This window comes from Filicampus tigris, chromosome 1 (genome assembly GCF_054856515.1).
Source record: "Filicampus tigris isolate MCC_2025a chromosome 1, RoL_Ftig_1.0, whole genome shotgun sequence".
NCBI lineage: Eukaryota > Metazoa > Chordata > Actinopteri > Syngnathiformes > Syngnathidae > Filicampus > Filicampus tigris.
Genome location: NC_141217.1, coordinates 30,271,481 through 30,288,144, shown reverse-complemented (window position 1 = coordinate 30,288,144; position 16,664 = coordinate 30,271,481). Strand labels below are relative to the sequence as shown.

At 42.5% G+C, this 16,664-nt stretch overlaps 1 protein-coding gene across 2 annotated transcripts in view; it reads left to right on the top strand.

The window, feature by feature from the left end:
• The window catches only part of dock3 (dedicator of cytokinesis 3), a 65,495-nt gene that overhangs the window by 27,035 nt on the left and 21,796 nt on the right, over positions 1–16,664 (top strand). For both annotated transcript variants that reach the window (XM_086031075.1, XM_086031067.1), the window contains exons 9-33: positions 845–999; positions 1,085–1,166; positions 1,269–1,329; positions 1,658–1,805; positions 3,131–3,219; positions 5,003–5,128; positions 6,265–6,389; positions 6,509–6,671; positions 6,775–6,881; positions 7,593–7,764; positions 7,849–7,946; positions 8,563–8,646; positions 8,761–8,861; positions 8,946–9,027; positions 12,404–12,574; positions 13,094–13,286; positions 13,417–13,544; positions 13,932–14,078; positions 14,178–14,276; positions 14,367–14,461; positions 14,661–14,736; positions 14,810–14,910; positions 16,116–16,174; positions 16,274–16,422; positions 16,512–16,597. In XM_086031075.1, the coding sequence (XP_085887201.1) occupies positions 845–999; positions 1,085–1,166; positions 1,269–1,329; positions 1,658–1,805; positions 3,131–3,219; positions 5,003–5,128; positions 6,265–6,389; positions 6,509–6,671; positions 6,775–6,881; positions 7,593–7,764; positions 7,849–7,946; positions 8,563–8,646; positions 8,761–8,861; positions 8,946–9,027; positions 12,404–12,574; positions 13,094–13,286; positions 13,417–13,544; positions 13,932–14,078; positions 14,178–14,276; positions 14,367–14,461; positions 14,661–14,736; positions 14,810–14,910; positions 16,116–16,174; positions 16,274–16,422; positions 16,512–16,597 (2,897 nt within the window). The remainder of the gene's footprint in view (positions 1–844; positions 1,000–1,084; positions 1,167–1,268; positions 1,330–1,657; positions 1,806–3,130; positions 3,220–5,002; positions 5,129–6,264; positions 6,390–6,508; positions 6,672–6,774; positions 6,882–7,592; positions 7,765–7,848; positions 7,947–8,562; positions 8,647–8,760; positions 8,862–8,945; positions 9,028–12,403; positions 12,575–13,093; positions 13,287–13,416; positions 13,545–13,931; positions 14,079–14,177; positions 14,277–14,366; positions 14,462–14,660; positions 14,737–14,809; positions 14,911–16,115; positions 16,175–16,273; positions 16,423–16,511; positions 16,598–16,664) is intronic.

The following is a 16,664-nucleotide window of genomic DNA, read 5'->3' as shown; positions in this document are numbered from 1 at the left end:
GTAACTTTGACGCATCAACTTGGAGAACCCTTAGGAATTTCGTGTTGCTTAGGCTTTTGGTGGATATTTTTAACTGAAACTTCTCAGCCACTCGGATCAGGGGTTCCCCGAGTAGCAGACCAAACGAAAGGGTCGAGCATATGTGTTGAGAAATAATCAAGTTATACTGTTTCACCCTAATTTGAAGGTGTTTTGGACCAGATATTTTAGAGGCTATATCACACAAAAGCATTCCCCAAAAAGGCAATTTTTTCTACACACAAAAATACATTTCTCCACAACCCATCATCTGATTTTCAAAATTCTTGGTACATTGTACTCAAGCTCAAGTGGCCATGCCAGCCAAACTGTCGTTTTTTGGTCACGTTGCTACTTTTAGCGTGTTTAATAAATGAATGTCCAAAAATTCAAAGCAGCTCTGGCATCCTTCCATTTTTTTCTTGGAGCCCACTGCTTCATGTATACGCTTATATTTAAATAGATGAGGGACCACGAGTAGTGTAAATAGCATGTCATTCCAAATAACACTACAGTACAGTGTGGAATGGAGTAGACAACAAACAAGTCAATTTAACAGCTGTAATTTAGATCAGAACCAAATCGTACTGCATTGCAGATACCTATGCTTGAAATGTGTCCCGCTGATGGATGAATAATTCATTGAGGAAATTCAGAACCATATCCAAAAAGGACCCTCTTGCAATGTCCAAACACAAAACATCTGCCCCTTCATTCACCTGCACATCAAAATAGAATGGGCCCCTCCTCAATTGATCGACTATAGCACTGAATACTGAGTTTGACTTTACTCGCAATAGTTATCAGTTTATCCCTTTGTTGGCAGACTGACAACGTGAGACTACGCCATGGCGACAGTTGCCGTGTCCCGGTGTCACATCACCTCTTCATCAATCTGAAGAGCTTCACTTACAACAGTATCAGCGAGGACGCTGACGTCTTCTTTTCCCTGTATGACACCCGAGAGGCCAAACAGATCAGGTACACGTACACATATGGCACATTACCAGCCCAGACCGACCGCTTGTGCGGTGAACACGGATCAGTAAACGTGGTTGCTTTGCAGTGAAAAGTTCATGGTGAAACTCAACAAAAATGGAGGACCAAAGAATCCCGAGAAGGTTGATCGTCTTTGTGCTCTCTTCACGGTAACGCGCCTCCCCAGTTCGTCCATTCGGTTCAATTCAAGATGTTTAAAATCAACCAATTTTTTTTTTTGTTCACTCTGAATTTCCCGTGTTGCTCTGCAGGACCTTAGCAGTAAAGACTTGAAGAGAGACCTGTACATTGTTGCACATGTCATGAGAACCGGTACGGTACTAACTTTGTGTTAGGGCTGCACAATTAAACACATTTTAATTGTGATCTCGGTTTTGTCTGCCATGATTAAATGAACCTGTCGACATATCGTTTGTTGAAAAGTAGTGCTGTAAAACATTAAAAATATTCCCTTACATACTGAATAACTATGATTGATAGTCGTGATTCCAATATTGATCAAAATAATTGTGATCGTAGGTGAATCATTATCATTTTGGCCACGATTGCGCTACCCCACCGTGTGTGCAAGTATATTTATTTCCCTCTCAGTGAGTTCTTTTCTTTTTTTTTTTTGTTTTTTTTTTTGGTCTCTGCCCAGGCCGTATGCTTCTGAACGACTCAAAGAAAGGCCCACCTCACGTGATGTACCGACGGCCGTATGGCTGCGCCGTTCTTGCTATGAGTGACGTTTTCCACACCATCACTGACCTCAAAGAGGAGAAGGACTTTGTGCTCAAAGTTTATACGTGAGTCGAACAGCACAATAGACACACACATGCGTGCACACTATCTGCGGTTTCGGAATAGTTTTGGCATGGCCATGGAAGACTCAGAACTTGGTTCTTTGTCTCGCACCACATAAACATCTCTGGCTCAGGTATCTTTGTTTGTTACCAAGAATTGACGCCATATCCCATCATGCAATGCTGAAGCTGCACTGCATTGTGAGAGACCTTGGCCCTTTTGGGCGAGAAGTAACCACAGTGAATGCAGTAAGAATTACTGTACCCGAAAAGCTAAGGCACGGGACATTGATTTGCGAGCAAAGCCATTGTTATTTCATCATGATAAATTGTGTTTTCATCTGTTTCTATATAGCAGTGTTTATTTTTAACCACACATTGATCAAAATCAGGTAAATATAACACCATTATGCAGCTGGAAGGGATTGATTACATTTCCATTCATTTCAAAGGGAAACATCACGTCAGTTTGTGAATGATTTGATTTGAGAACCGGGTGACAATTTCAATTTGTAACCCGAGGTTCCACCTTACTATGTATTGTTGCTTTAACATTTTTGGGGTTTAGCAGGTCCCCTTTACCACTGCAGTAAATCTCCACAATTCTGTACTACAGAGTAGTCAGTCTTTGCACATGTTTTCCTCAGTTATCTTCAAATATTTATAATTGAAACTTAAATCTCTGATTTCGCGACTGGGTCTTTAAGAATTGAGAGTCCTCCTTGATCAGCGGGAAGAAAGACTAAGGCGAGGCACCCTATACAGATCGCTGAGCTAGAGTGCCAATCAAAATGATAAAAACCAGCTCAGCATTTTTCACAATTTGCCAACTGTGACAATATGTCCGCTTTCGGTCAGAGGTCACCGAGACACACTGTATCAGTAACACGGATGCCTTTTAGGGGATTTTGTATGGAACAAAAGTCTTGAGAACAAAGAGCTGTTTTAGTGGACCCCTCCGCTAAGGCAAAGAGTCCTTGCTTTTAAAAAGCAAGCCGTGATTCAATGCTGTGCTGCCTCCAAACTGTCGGCTCCTATAAGGATCCAGCCTATGCGTTTCCTCGTGCCTTTCCCAGGGGCCTACAGGCCCACAGTAATGAAAAAGACTGGTCGAGAGCTGGCTGTCAGCTTGGTTTAGTGCTCTGAGCGTTGGGGCTGACGTGCTACTTGATAGCAACTCCCCCATGCTGCTACCTTTTCTCCAGGAGGAAATCAGCTTAGGGACACATGCTGTTCGTGCAGTCCCCATGTGCACAATTCCTCCTCGCCCATCTGTTCCGCTAATGGCTTTGCTGCCAACTGCCCTACCTGCATGTTTATCTCTCCAGATGTAACAACGAGAACGAGTGGTACCAGGTCCACGAAAACATCATCCGCAAGTCCAACACTAAATACTCCGCTCCCAGCACCAATTATGGTAAACAGATTTCACATGGGGCTTCTGAATGTTCATTGCCTACAGAGGAGATGTCATCACTGTTTTTCCATTATATGGTTAAATCTTCGCCATGTGTTTTTTTTTAAACCACATTATGTGTCATTTATACCGCCTTTCTTCACTAGTTGAATTTCAGTGAAAAAATCAAAATAAAATTAGGGATGTACCGATGCCACTTTTTTTCAGAACGAGTACAACTACTTAAATTTAAGTACAGACACCTGATGATACCACTCAGTTTTGCAACTGTGATGAAAATTGTTTTATAGCAATTATATATTTTTTCCAAAAATACAAACGTTTCTGAAACATGGAATAGGTTTCACTCGGGTATAAAACTCTTTACAGTAATAAATTGTCATTACTGACATTTTAACATCCAACTGTATCTTTTTCACAGTCCTGCCGCACATTTTTATCAAGTGTAGTCTATATCTTCTCGGCGCCATTGATCTCGAAAGGTCATTGGGGAGGTTTTGTGTCTTGGGTCTTTGTTCAGGCTACATTTACTTAAGTCATTTTTATGGATGAATTTAAATTTGGATGAAACGGTACTTTTATTCAGTTACATGGAGCTACACTCTGCTCGGTAGTTTTATTTGTATGCATGTATTATTGCTTGCACAGATTTATTGTTTCAGTTAAAGTGATATTATAATATCTGAATTTTCACATTCCCATTTTATATATTTGTCTAGGTGATGATGCTTTGATTCAAAAAGTAAATCAGAAGTTATTCACAAATTACTCAATACTTGAGTATTTTTTTCACAGAATACTCAAAGCGGAAGTCAACCCAAACATATCTTTTCAAGAATATGTTCCCAGCAGGTCCACTAGTTGAAACAGGGCATTCTGATAAATATTGCGGTTGTGGAACAAGTGTTAAACCACTTGTTTATAGCCATCTCTGGGGTTAGCCAGGTTTGTCTTCTGTCGACTTAAAATGACATCACAATTGCTCACAATGACCAATCACGGCTGACCTCTTCTCTGAATCTGAGCCGTGATTGGTCGTTGTGAGCAGTTGTGATGTCATTTTCAATCGACAGAAGACAAAATGGCCGCCCCCTGAGATGTCTAAAACCGAGTGCATTTTGCTGCTTAACTTATATTCCACTTACGCAAAATTAATCAGAATGACGTGTTTCAACTAGTGGGCCTGCTAAGAACATACTCTTGAAAAAAAAATATGTTTGGGTTGACTTAAGATTATTATTTGGAGCTCTCCGTTTTATTTTTACTTGAGTCGTATCATTCTAAAGTAACAGTACTTTTACTTACAATTTGTGGCTCCTCCACCTACCTCTGCCCACAGGTATGTAGATGAGATGCTGAATTAGATGCTCTTTTCATTAAAAATGAAACGTTTTGTTATTGTTATTAAAAGAGTAATTTAGTCACACAGATCTCTTACTATGCTCACAATGCCCATTTGATAATCAGGCTGCAGCAAACAGATAAGCTCATCAACATGCCGCCTGGCTAACTTGTCTCTCACACTAACATACAATTCACTCAAATTTATTTGTGGGCACTGCCAACATTTCCTTCCTTGCCTTATTGCAAAATATTTCTCAGCCTCTCGTCTCGTCTTGCTCTCATCTCATGTGTCTATCGACCCTTCTGTCTGTCATCTCCTCCCCCACATTCTGACTAATGTCCTTTAAATAACCCTCTGTCCTCCCTTCTCTGCCCCTCTTTTGTCGTATCCCTTCACTTCACTCCTTCCACTTCTTCTTACTACCCACTTTGCTCTCAGGCCTCATCATTTCTCTGCAGCTGTTAAGGGGCGAGTTGGAGCAGATCAGACGGGAGAACCAGGCTGTGTTCAACCGAGCTCTGGCACTTACGCGCAAACTGGGTTTTCCAGATGTCATCATGCCAGGTAAGGAGGCAGAGAGCACGTGGACGTACTGGGCACGGAGATCCATCGAGCGGGCTGGAGACCAGAAGAGGAGGGCAGTGGAAGGTCGAAGATCAGTTTACACAGGATGCTGATGATAGAGGAGAGGAAAGGATGAGGAGGGCGAAAGGAAGCACTGTCAACAAATGGAAATAGGAGAGGACTGTACAACATGGTGTCAGTATGAACACTATATGGATAGAATCTGTCTTCATAATTTTAAACAATTATTCAATCAATTAACCACTTGTCTAAACACCGTAGACCCACCTACTTCCAAACTAAGGCATTTTGGGTAACTTTGCCAACAGCTGGGCAAAGACCTTATTCTGTTCCGCCGTGTGCACAAAATATTTATAAAAGCCTTGCTGGATAAGTTTGGTGTGGATAACTTGAGAGACCGGACCTTCTCTTTGGGACTAGCTTTACGAGTAAGCTGTCGACAGAATGAATGGACTGGAATCTTGTATAAAACTGGGAGAATTGCACGTTGTGTATTTAAAACAAACACGTAGCATAACCTTTAGTCCGCTAACTTAATGCTAATGCTAGCACATACTGTTATGGGAAATGAAAATATAAAGCTATTCATTATTTTTCAGAGAATGGATGGATGTTTGTTCTTGTGTCAGAAGTGTTTGTTTTTATAAAGCCCCAAATTGTAGAGTGCTACCTATCACAAGGCACCATTGTACAATGACAAGATGATTATAATTGCACGCATGGGGTTCCTAATTTTGTGGCTTTGCAAGGAGGCAAATTGGACGAGATGCTCGCGTATCCAAATTAAACACATTCATCTTGTTCCTCAAGGCACCACCTAATATCTATTCAGTCCTACAACTTTTATGACGCACCTCATAAGACCCTCAAGTGTCATTTCACCAGTTGGCCCAAAATACTTCCCACCTACCACTTTTTTTGACTCATGCCCCAATGGAAGCCACTTGAATACAAACAACGGTATTCAAACCGGATCAATATCATATTGTCCTGCACTGGCAGTCCAAAGAAACATGGCATTGCAATTGACATTTGCAATCTGCATGGTTCATTAACTGTAATCTATAATGTAACATACTTTTTGCTCATTTTTCTCTCCATTTTAATTCTCACAGGTGACATTCGCAACGACTTGTACTTGACCCTGGAACGAGGCGAGTTCGAGCGCGGTGGCAAGAGCGTCCAGAAGAACATCGAAGTGACGCTCTATGTCCTCTATGCCGATGGGGACACTCTCAAAGTACGACACGTGTTAAATGTGATTCATTCAGCAGATTTCCATTCCATTAGTCATGACAAGTACGTTAGTTCTCCCTTAGCATCCACTCATTACTTGCCGCATGCCTCCTTCCTTTGCAGGACTGCATCAGTTTGGGCAGCGGAGAGCCAAACATGACTGACTATCGCTCCTTCGTCCTCTACCACAACAACAGTCCTCGCTGGAGTGAGATGGTCAAACTTCCCATTCCCATAGATCGCTTCCGAGGCTCCCACCTCCGTTTCGAGTTCAGACACTGCTCCAGTGAGTCAGTCTCCGTGGGCCAGTGGCGGCCGTTGCTGATTTCATGGCCTCATTAGGCCAAAGTGGTTTATGAAGCATGTCCCTGACATCTATGTCATTTCAGCTAAAGACAAAGGGGAGAAAAAACTTTTTGGCTTTGCTTTCACTCCCCTAATGAGAGAGGATGGGACCACGCTGTCGGACGAGAGCCATGAGTTGTACGTCTACAAGGTGAGATCCAGTCCAATGGAAAGCAGCCATAGGAAAGACATTTGCTATTTGCGCATAATTTGATCAATCCATGTCATAAATCAGTATCAAATCTCTCCAGCCGCTCAATTTACAGGTCAAACAAGCTCTGCATTTACAGCACTTGCATGCTAGCATCCATCCACCCATTTCTCTTCTAGCTGGAGCCTATTCCATCTGACTTTGAGAAGTTGTCCTATGGCTCTTTACACATGGAGCAGGTCTAAAGTCACATGGCTCACTTATTAAAAGATCAATTGAATCCCATATGAGCAAGCAATAGGCGATGAATCTGGTTCAGTTACTGGTTTGGTCCGTAAGATGTCAGAAAATTGGCAAAAAAGGTTGATAATTGTTTGTCAAACTAAAAGATGTTTGCAAATGTGATATTTGGATTAAAGTCAAAGATAATCATTCTGCTTTTGTAGAGGACCACAGAAATAGGAGAATATTTCAGGGCAACACAGATTTTTGAAACATGATTGTTTAAAAAAAAAAAAATGTATAAACAGAAACAAAAACTTGAGTTGTAAAGTGTGTCCCGTCAGTGGGCATTGCTTTGTGCCAGTAGTTAGTTATTGAAGATTGGGAACATGTTGTAAACTATCACTTCCTCTGTTTTTGTCTGGGTGACCGTTTTACTAATAAAGCATTTTGCCTGTCTGTGTCTGTCTGTCCATTTGTCTGCTGCAGTGTGATGAGAGCGCCACCTTCAGTAACCAGGGCCTGTACCTCAGCCTGCCCTGCTGCAAGGAGGACTTCAACAGTTGTCCCAACCTGCCAGCTAATCTGCCTTTCCAGAGAAGCCCAAAAGAGACCTTTTGGGTTTCCACCATACTCTGCTCCACCAAACTCACACAGAATGGTAAACATTGCTTGTTCTTAATACACTGTATAAGCCAGTATTTCATACTTTGACAACTTTAATTTGGTTGTGTACTTCTTTTAGTGGACCTATTGGCCCTGCTGAATTGGAAGACCCACCCAGACAGGGTTCTGGACATCCTTGGTCGACTGCGTCAGATCAGTGGAGAGGAGATTGTCAAGGTCAGTGCTGTCAAATATATTCATTACCTGCTTGCCATAAGCAATTTGGCCCTTGCAAAAGCTGTAGAGTGAATTAATTGAGTTTGACACACATTTTCTAAGATATTAACCTTCAGCAGCTGTGACATTTCGTCTTATTGGGCCAATATTTAAGTACGACTTCACTAATTGTACACCTCATGATTAAACAGCGAGAGAATTGGACACAGTTGACTAATTGGCCTCAGCTGCATTATTATTTATTTTTTGTCAACGCAAGAGCCCTACTGATATTAAAGGAAGATGTGACATAAGTTGTTTGAGGTGAATGAAGTCAAAGTTTCATTGTCAATCGGCCTTCTTTAATGGATTAATTTCCTTTATATCCAATCAACGACCTTAGAATACATTAGAAAAAGTGCTCAAAGGCCTTTTAGCAGTATTTGTCTTTGTTCAGGAATTCTTGCTCAATGTGCTGATAATTGAGGATTTGAAAGATCTCCAAATCAAGAGCGACTGACATTCATTGATTGCATTGTAGGAATTACAAAATAACTTTCATGGCAGACCCAATTGTAGTTTTGGCTCCATGTACAGAATTGACTGTGTGGACGGATTATCCTTTTTATTCCTACAGTTCCTTCGAGATGTCCTGGACACACTCTTCTGTCTTTTAGATGACAACACTGATAAATATGGACCTCTGGTTTTCCAGTCTTTGGTAGGACAATTACAGTAACACAAGTCCAATGTTATAATTTTACAATTGTTCATATTTATCATAAAGTAAGGAGCTAATAGATAATTTTGTCATCTATGTCCATGTGTGTTTCAGGTATTCATTATTAACTTGCTCAGGGACAGCCGTTTCTACCACTTCCGCCCTGTAATGGACTCTTACATCCAAAACCACTTTGCTGGAGCTTTGGCATACAAGTACAGAAGCATTTGCTACATCCTCTTTAATAAGCCATTCATCAGTACAAAGCTGACAACGTGATTGTAACAATGTGTTTTCAGGGAGCTTGTTCGATGTCTGAAGTGGTACATGGACCGCTCGGCTGAGGTCGTCCGACAAGACCACATCCAGGAAGCCATGAGGGTAAAGGTTATGCTATGCTACTGGATGTGGTTCACTTTCAAGAAAGATTGAGGACTCGATTTTCGCAGCCGGCGCATGCAGAAATGCTGGTGTGTTCTAGTACAGGTGCAAGCGTCGCTGTGCTTGATTGGGAATTTGGCTGACGGTACTGCGCCAGGCTGGGCGGTCCGGTGTAGCGAGGGTGTGGCCTTTGACAAGCGCCTGGTGCATCTGCCAATGTGGTGGCAGAAATTAGTCTTAACTTTATGCCTCCTGGGATCTTGTCTAAGTCTGGCGCAGTATGCAGACTGCTGATCTCACGCAATTTTGGTGAATTTGACCGGGGCACAAGGAGATTCTAAAATTTAGAGTTGTTTAATAGAATGGTGGTGCCCATTATGTTGGTCGCGATCGACCGGTCCATTTATGCTATTGATATAGCTGCCTTTCAACAGCAGTGAATGAATTTAAAAAAACGTAGACTTCTACCTATCATCCATTTTGACATTTTTCACTTGTTTGACTTGACAGGGCGACCACCAGTTATATGACTGTTGAATACGTCACCACACAGCTTTCTGGCAAAACTCTAGCAAAATAGCAAGTTGCCTTTTTAGCACGGAGTTGTTTCGTCTACTCTTAACTTCATTCATCCATTATCGATACCGCTTATTGACAAGGGTCGTGGGGCCCATCCCAGCTGTCTTCGGGCAGTAGGCAGGGGACACCCTGAATTGGTTGCCAGCCAATCACAGGACACACGGAGACAAACATCCGCACTCACAATCACACCTAGGTGCAATTTAGAGTGTCCAATTAAGCTACCAAGCCTGTTTTTGGAATGTGGGGGGGAAACCGGAGTACCCGGAGAAAACCCACGCAGGCACGGGGAGAACATGCAAACTCCACACAGGGAGGCCGGGGCCGGGATCGAACCCACGACCTCTGAACTGGGAGGCGGACGTGCTTACTCTTAACTTAATAAAAAAAATATAAAAATGATGAGGGGACCAAGGAAATAAAGTATTTCCATACAGTGCGGGAGGAGGATTTTTTTCTGTACGTCATTTTCAGCCAGGTCACTGATGGTGTCGTGCTACTCACGCCTGAGTTGTGTGCGGGCAGCGTGGGGTCGGTTCCTGCTCAGTGACGGTGTCTGTGTGTGTGCCCTGCAACTGGCTGGCAACCAGTTCGGGGTGTAGTCTGCCTTTCGCCCATTTTCAGATGGGATAGGCCCCAGCAACCTCCCCGCGACCCTGTACAGGATAAGCGGTTTGGAAGATGTCATTTTCACATTTTCAGCCATTGCTAAAAAAAAAACAAAAAAAAAAATACATCAATAAGTCCAAGTCCCCTTTCACCATGACTGATGTTCCTTTGGTAGTATGCATACGGCTCGCTATTAGCAGCTGCTGTCCGGATTACATTTCTCGCAGATGGTATTCGGCATTCGGCGCAAGTCATCAGAGTAAAGTGAGGACAAAAAAATATGCACTAGTTATATTGTGCAATATAGGTTCATGCAGTTATGCAAAGCACACAGCTATATATTGTACATATTAGAAACAATTGACACCAGCTCATTCTGCATTCGTCGAGGGAACCCGCTTATGTTTTCTTTTGCTGCACTGGTCATGTGCAGTGACAATGCTCCAGTCATGCATAGATTGTGGTGTCCTTTTCCGCACAACAATGTATCCATTCAGGTTGGGAGTATGCCACATTTAAAGGGAATGAGAGGAGCCGCTTTGATTGGCAGCGAATAGAGTGGGCTGTGTTCACGCCCGCAACGGTGAAAAGACACCTTGAACGCATTTTACCAAAACATGTTCTTAACTGCAGCCACACAAATTTAGTCTTGTGCCAGTCATGAAAATAAGAGCCCAGAGAGTCTTTCATTGGCTGCTGTCGCGTGAATTGATTAGTAAAGAAACAGGAAATGGTCAAAGCAAATCACTTGATAAGGCGTAATGTGATGCCTGAGGCTGAGTTGGCTGCCGAAAGAAGATCAATCGCGGAATAAGAGGTTGTCTGGTGCACAGTGCAGCATTTCCATAGATTTGATGTTTTTAACGCACAGTGTGGTGATTGGTAACATAAAAACAATATGGGGCACATGTCATTGCGTCTGTGGGACTGCAAGGTACACAGCGCTGTTTTATTTTTTTATTTTTTCCTTACTCTGCCACGTGTCAGGAGTGCGGCACCTGCATGTGAGGGGGTACAGGTTAAGTCCGTTCTCGACGTCGTTTGGCTGACTCGGACCGCCTGGGACCACGTGTCTCGATTAAATATGTAGATGGGAAATAGGCGATGCCCAGCTCTGCTTATTCGTAAAGGAGTGTTTCTACAGATCTGTGTTGAATGTCTACTCAATTACAAATCAAAGAGCGGTGATAAATTTCACAATTTTTTGCTTCTGAATCCTCTCAGCTTTCTTTTGTTGCTCCATCTCTGAAATCAATTCTATTTTATTGTTTTTCCGCTGTGCTTCTGGTCAGCATTTTTTAGGTTTTTTTAGCAAAGCTCCCGACACTAGGGTACACCAACTGATTGACACCAGGCTCGCAATGGGGCCGGAGAGGGCTGTTTTTTTTTTTTCTTTTTTCCCTGAGATCATTTTACTGACAATTCTGGTACTGACAATTCTGACAAATACAGCGGTGCCTTCTGCGATACAAGTTTAATTCATTTGATGACCACGCTTGTAACTTTAACACTTGTATCTCAAATCATTTTCAGATGAAATGAATCGAAATGCCATTAATCCATTCTGGCTTCCCCCAAATAAACAACCAAAATAGCACTCCATAATATTGTACTTTATAAAAACAAACAACAACGACATAATTAAATAGAAATAGAAAAAAAAAATCCATCAGTTTTTGTCACGCTGCATTCTGTTGAATGGCCATTGTGCTGCTCCTTCTTGTGTGCCTGCTTTGGCCACCTGGGGGCAGTATAAGACAGACAGGAAGATATTCTGTTTATTCGGATGGCTCAACTCCTCTCAGTTTATCAGTACGGCAGTAATATATGTATTATATTAATGTAGCACTGCAAGATACAGTAGATGCGATTTAATACGCTAGCAGACTGAAAAGTGAAGCTGTGTAGATGTTTTAGTACACAAAGTGTAAGTCTTTTTTGCTGTTAATGTGAAATTAATGTTTAGTTTGACAGTAAACCTCTGCTGGGAGGGGCATTAAACGGCTTTAGGAGTTTGTTTTTTTTAAGAATTGTTCACGATCTGCTAACTATGGCTCAAATCTAAAAAAATATTCAAATCACTCGTATCTCAAGGCACTATTATTTTTTTTTTTTTTTCGGATTACGTCAAGATCATTTGTTTAACATTTTCAAATGGGAAACATCTTCTGTTCAATTCCTCCCTTAGGCTCTGGAGTACCTGTTCAAGTTCATTGTCCAGTCCAGAATTCTGTATGCACGGGCCACCTGCGGGATGGAGGAGGAGCAGTTCCGAGCGAGCATCCAGGAGCTCTTTCAGTCCATCCGCTTTGTGCTAAGCCTGGACAGCCGCAGCTCAGAGAACCTTGTCTTCACGCAGGTCTGAACGGAGACCGGCTTCGCTGTTTACGTGCAGACGTTACCTTCTCTTTGGAAGTCTTATTTTTCATTGTTTACATTTTTCATTTGTTCACTCACTCACAGTTTACATTTATGTTTCATTCATTAATTTTTGTGTTGTTTATTTTTTATTTTTTTGTATTGTTTTCTCTTTCATTCTGTACATTGTCCTATATTGCCCCTTCTCTTGGCTTGATCTTGGAGGGGTGTGATCCGCTGCATGTCTCTGTGGTCCAGGTCTGTCGTCAGTCTCAGTAAGTCACAACATTACGCGTTGGTCCCACAACTATCCAAAATGATCTGCCATTGAGGTTTATCTTTGGCACCCGTTCTCCTGTTTTGACACTAAAGACCGGAGAAAACGTAAAAAGTGACGTCTTGTTTTAGCATCTTCGACAACCGGAATATGAATAACTAACTTCAAACACAGGAATGTTTGACATCGCTGAGTTTTCTGTAATCTGTTTAAACATTGTCCTTGTTTTTGTTCACCTCCCAGGCGGCTTTGCTGAACAGCTTCCCCGATATCTTCGACGAGCTGCTGCAGATGTTCACAGTTCAGGAAGTGGCCGAATATGTCCGCGGGACCCTCGGAAGTATGCCCAGCACCGTTGACATTGGCCAGTCAATGGATGTTGTCAAACTACAATCGATTGCGCGCACCGTTGAAAGCCGTCTCTTCTTCTTTCCTGGTGAGAATTTGTCTGTAAAAATTCACAATGATGACATCATAGTCCAATGTAAATATGTGTATTTGAGGCTAATTGTACTCTACTGTGCATCTGAAGTCCATCCGTCCTCTTTCTCTGGTGTTTCCCTCAGAGTCTCGAAGCATTTTGCTTCCAGTTGTTCTGCACCACATTCACTTGCACTTGCGCCAGCAGAGGGAGCTCCTCATCTGTTCTGGGATCCTTAGCAGCATCTTTTCCATCATCAAAAGCAGTTCTATGGTATGGTGCATCATCACGCAAATGATAGGGCTATCCTTAACTTAAAAATGATTCTAAATGTATCGCACATAAAAAAAAAAAATAATAATAATAATTTTGCCTGAATTAATGTTTGAAAACAAACAATTCAAAGTGTTTAATTGCAAATGTATTGTACTTAAATGTTAAATATAGTTGAACTGTACTTAAAGTACTCTTGCGGATTAAAAAAAAAATCCACTTTAACATTTTGCACAGTTTGTAGGACTAATCAAGCAATTTCTTCCTGTGCCACTATAGGGAGCATGTGTACCTCCAGTGGTACTCATCACACATTGAGAATCACTGGTCTCGAATGTTAGCGGTGTCTTTTCAGATTGCGTTAAAGTCTAACTCGCCCACCCACAGGAGTCATCTGTTCAAGAGGAAGTGGAGATGATGGTGGAGAGCCTCTTGGACGTGTTGCTCCAGACTCTGCTGTCAATCATGAGCAAGTCTCACTCTGTGGAGACATCCAGAGGGCAACGCTGCCCCCAGTGCACTGCAGAGATCACGGTAAGTGCCACAAACCCGTCTCATGTGGGACCGAAACCATTTATTTGTGCATTTCATTAACCATACCAAACTTTGATGTGTGATTTTTCTCTCCTCTAGGGGGAGTACGTGTCCTGTCTCCTTTCTCTGCTCCGACAGATGACAGACATCCACTTTCATCATCTGCTCAACAACTTCCATAGCAAGGAGGAGCTCAAAGTGGGAAAAGTGGCTTAATATCTGAAATGTTTGCCCCCGAAACATGCTTTCCTCATCCCTAAACTACATATTACATATATTCGTCTCAAGGAGTTCCTGTTAAAGATCTTCTGCGTATTCCGCAACTTGATGAAACTGACAATCTTCCCTCGAGATTGGAGTGTCATGAGACTTCTAACCAGTCAGTGAGTCTGACTTCTTTCTTTTGCGACGTGCAGTCATTGTGCCATTGATGGTTTAGGGACACAGGCTGCCATTAGATCAGACTCTCTTCAAATTACCCTGTTGTGAAGGTTACACTTGTGCTGCGATCCCTTTCATCTATTTTGGGTAGCTACCTTTTTTTCGGCGCTGACAGTGACATGCTTGCTTTGTTTTTCACAGTATCATCGTTGTGACAACGCAGCTTCTTTCCCCGGCGCTGCACAAGAACTTTTCCGAGGCCGATTTCGATTTCAAGGTGTGTCTGTGTAAATGCATAAAACATCTCATACATTTCCATGACGTGCGTGGACTTTGTTTTCCTTTGTTAGGTGTGGAACTCCTTTTTCAGCTTGACCGTGCTCTATATCAATCAGCCCAGTCTTCAGCTGGAGGCTCTTGGGCCCGCCAAGAGAAAGAAAGTTCTGGACAAGTAAGCAGATATCATGTAGTTTGCAGGCTTTCCAATTGCATACGGATCAATATCACTATGAAGTGCCTTTGGTGTCCTCATCAGAATCAAGGCCAATCCATACTTGAGTGCGCCCCCAATTTTTGCGACCTCGCGTCGGTGTTAAGATATCTGCCGGTATCCCCGTCTTTATAATTGTAATTTAAAAGTATACAGTGTAACCTTAATTTAACGGACCCTTAACCAACAGAATACAGATTTAATAGACGGAAAATAATGTCCAGTCCAGTCAAAACGCCCCTTTGTACAGTAAGTATCAAATTCACTTAGTTTCAAAATTGGCCGCAATTGGCAGGGAACAGACAGGGGCGGTGTCCAAATTCACATGCTGGGTCCTCCGAAGATCGCATTTTCGGGAGCATGACGTCACTTCCGACGCGACTCGACTGCACGTGGTGTTTGAATTCACATTAAGCCTGTCCAAATTTGCGCCAGTTTATGCAGTCCACTGAGGCTACAAGCGGAGGATCCTTTGAAGGCGTCAAAGGACACAGCCCAGGAATTGTCTCTCTAGAATTTGGAAATACCCATGTTAGTAGGGCGACTTTCCCATCGAAGGCAATGATAATTTTGTACAGCATTGGTTATTTTTAGGCCACCAAAAATGTAAAGTAATGTATAGGTGAGCTATCGCAGACATTACAATAAACACAGGAGCGGTTTGTTTTTGCTTTCTCAGGGTTGGCTTTTGGATAGTTCATGTGCATGAGCGCAGTGGGGCTGCGTTGACCAATTGCACACGGCGTGGAACACATATGGGCGTGAACCCCGAAATATAGTCTGAATGGAACGCCGCGTCCGTGATCCGTGTGCAGTCTGTGGATGTGCACTGCGGAAAGATATGAATTGGCCTCATGAAACTGTCTCAGAAACATGGAACTCTGAGGTCTTATTTATGAGTGGCCATTGCAATCTCTTGCGGGCCGCCATGCAGTGGCCTGCGAAGCACACTAGATGCATCCGAATTGTCGGTTTTGATGACCCCGAAAATGTGTTTGTCAATGAGGGTGTAATGCGTTTAAACATCATAACAACATCTACCAAATACAATGAATATGGAAAACAACAGAAAATATCAGAAAAATGGGAAGTGTCAAAGGCACCCGTTGATGAATTTGACTCATGCACACGTATGTTAACAATGTTCTACTCATGCCTTTCTGCAGGTATGGAGACATGCGCGTACTGATGGCGTATGAGCTCTTTAGCATGTGGCAAAAATTAGGTTTGACTCCTACTGTATATCAATCCAATCATAAACACATAACGCCATGACGCTCAAACTCACAACTTTTGACTTATGTTTTTTTTTTTTTTCATTTAGGTGACAACAAACCCCACTTCATCCCAGGAATGATGGGCCCCTTTCTGGGAGTCACCCTGGTCCCTCAGACCGAAGTTCGAAACATAATGATTCCAATTTTCCATGACATGATGGACTGGGAGCAGAGGAAAAATGGAAACTTCAAACAGGTCACCATGACATTTGATTGTTGCAGTTGCCTACTCATAGCAAACAAGGCCACACAATTTGCCTGATTGCGTCTGTGTGTTGTTCGTAGGTGGAAGCGGAACTGATGGATAAGCTGGACAGCATGGTGTCGGATGGTAAAGGCGACGATAATCACAGGGAGCTCTTCAGCCTTTTGTAAGTGTCAAACTTGCTTTATGACATTCAATATGTTCTTATATTTAAAGGTCATCCAACAAACAGA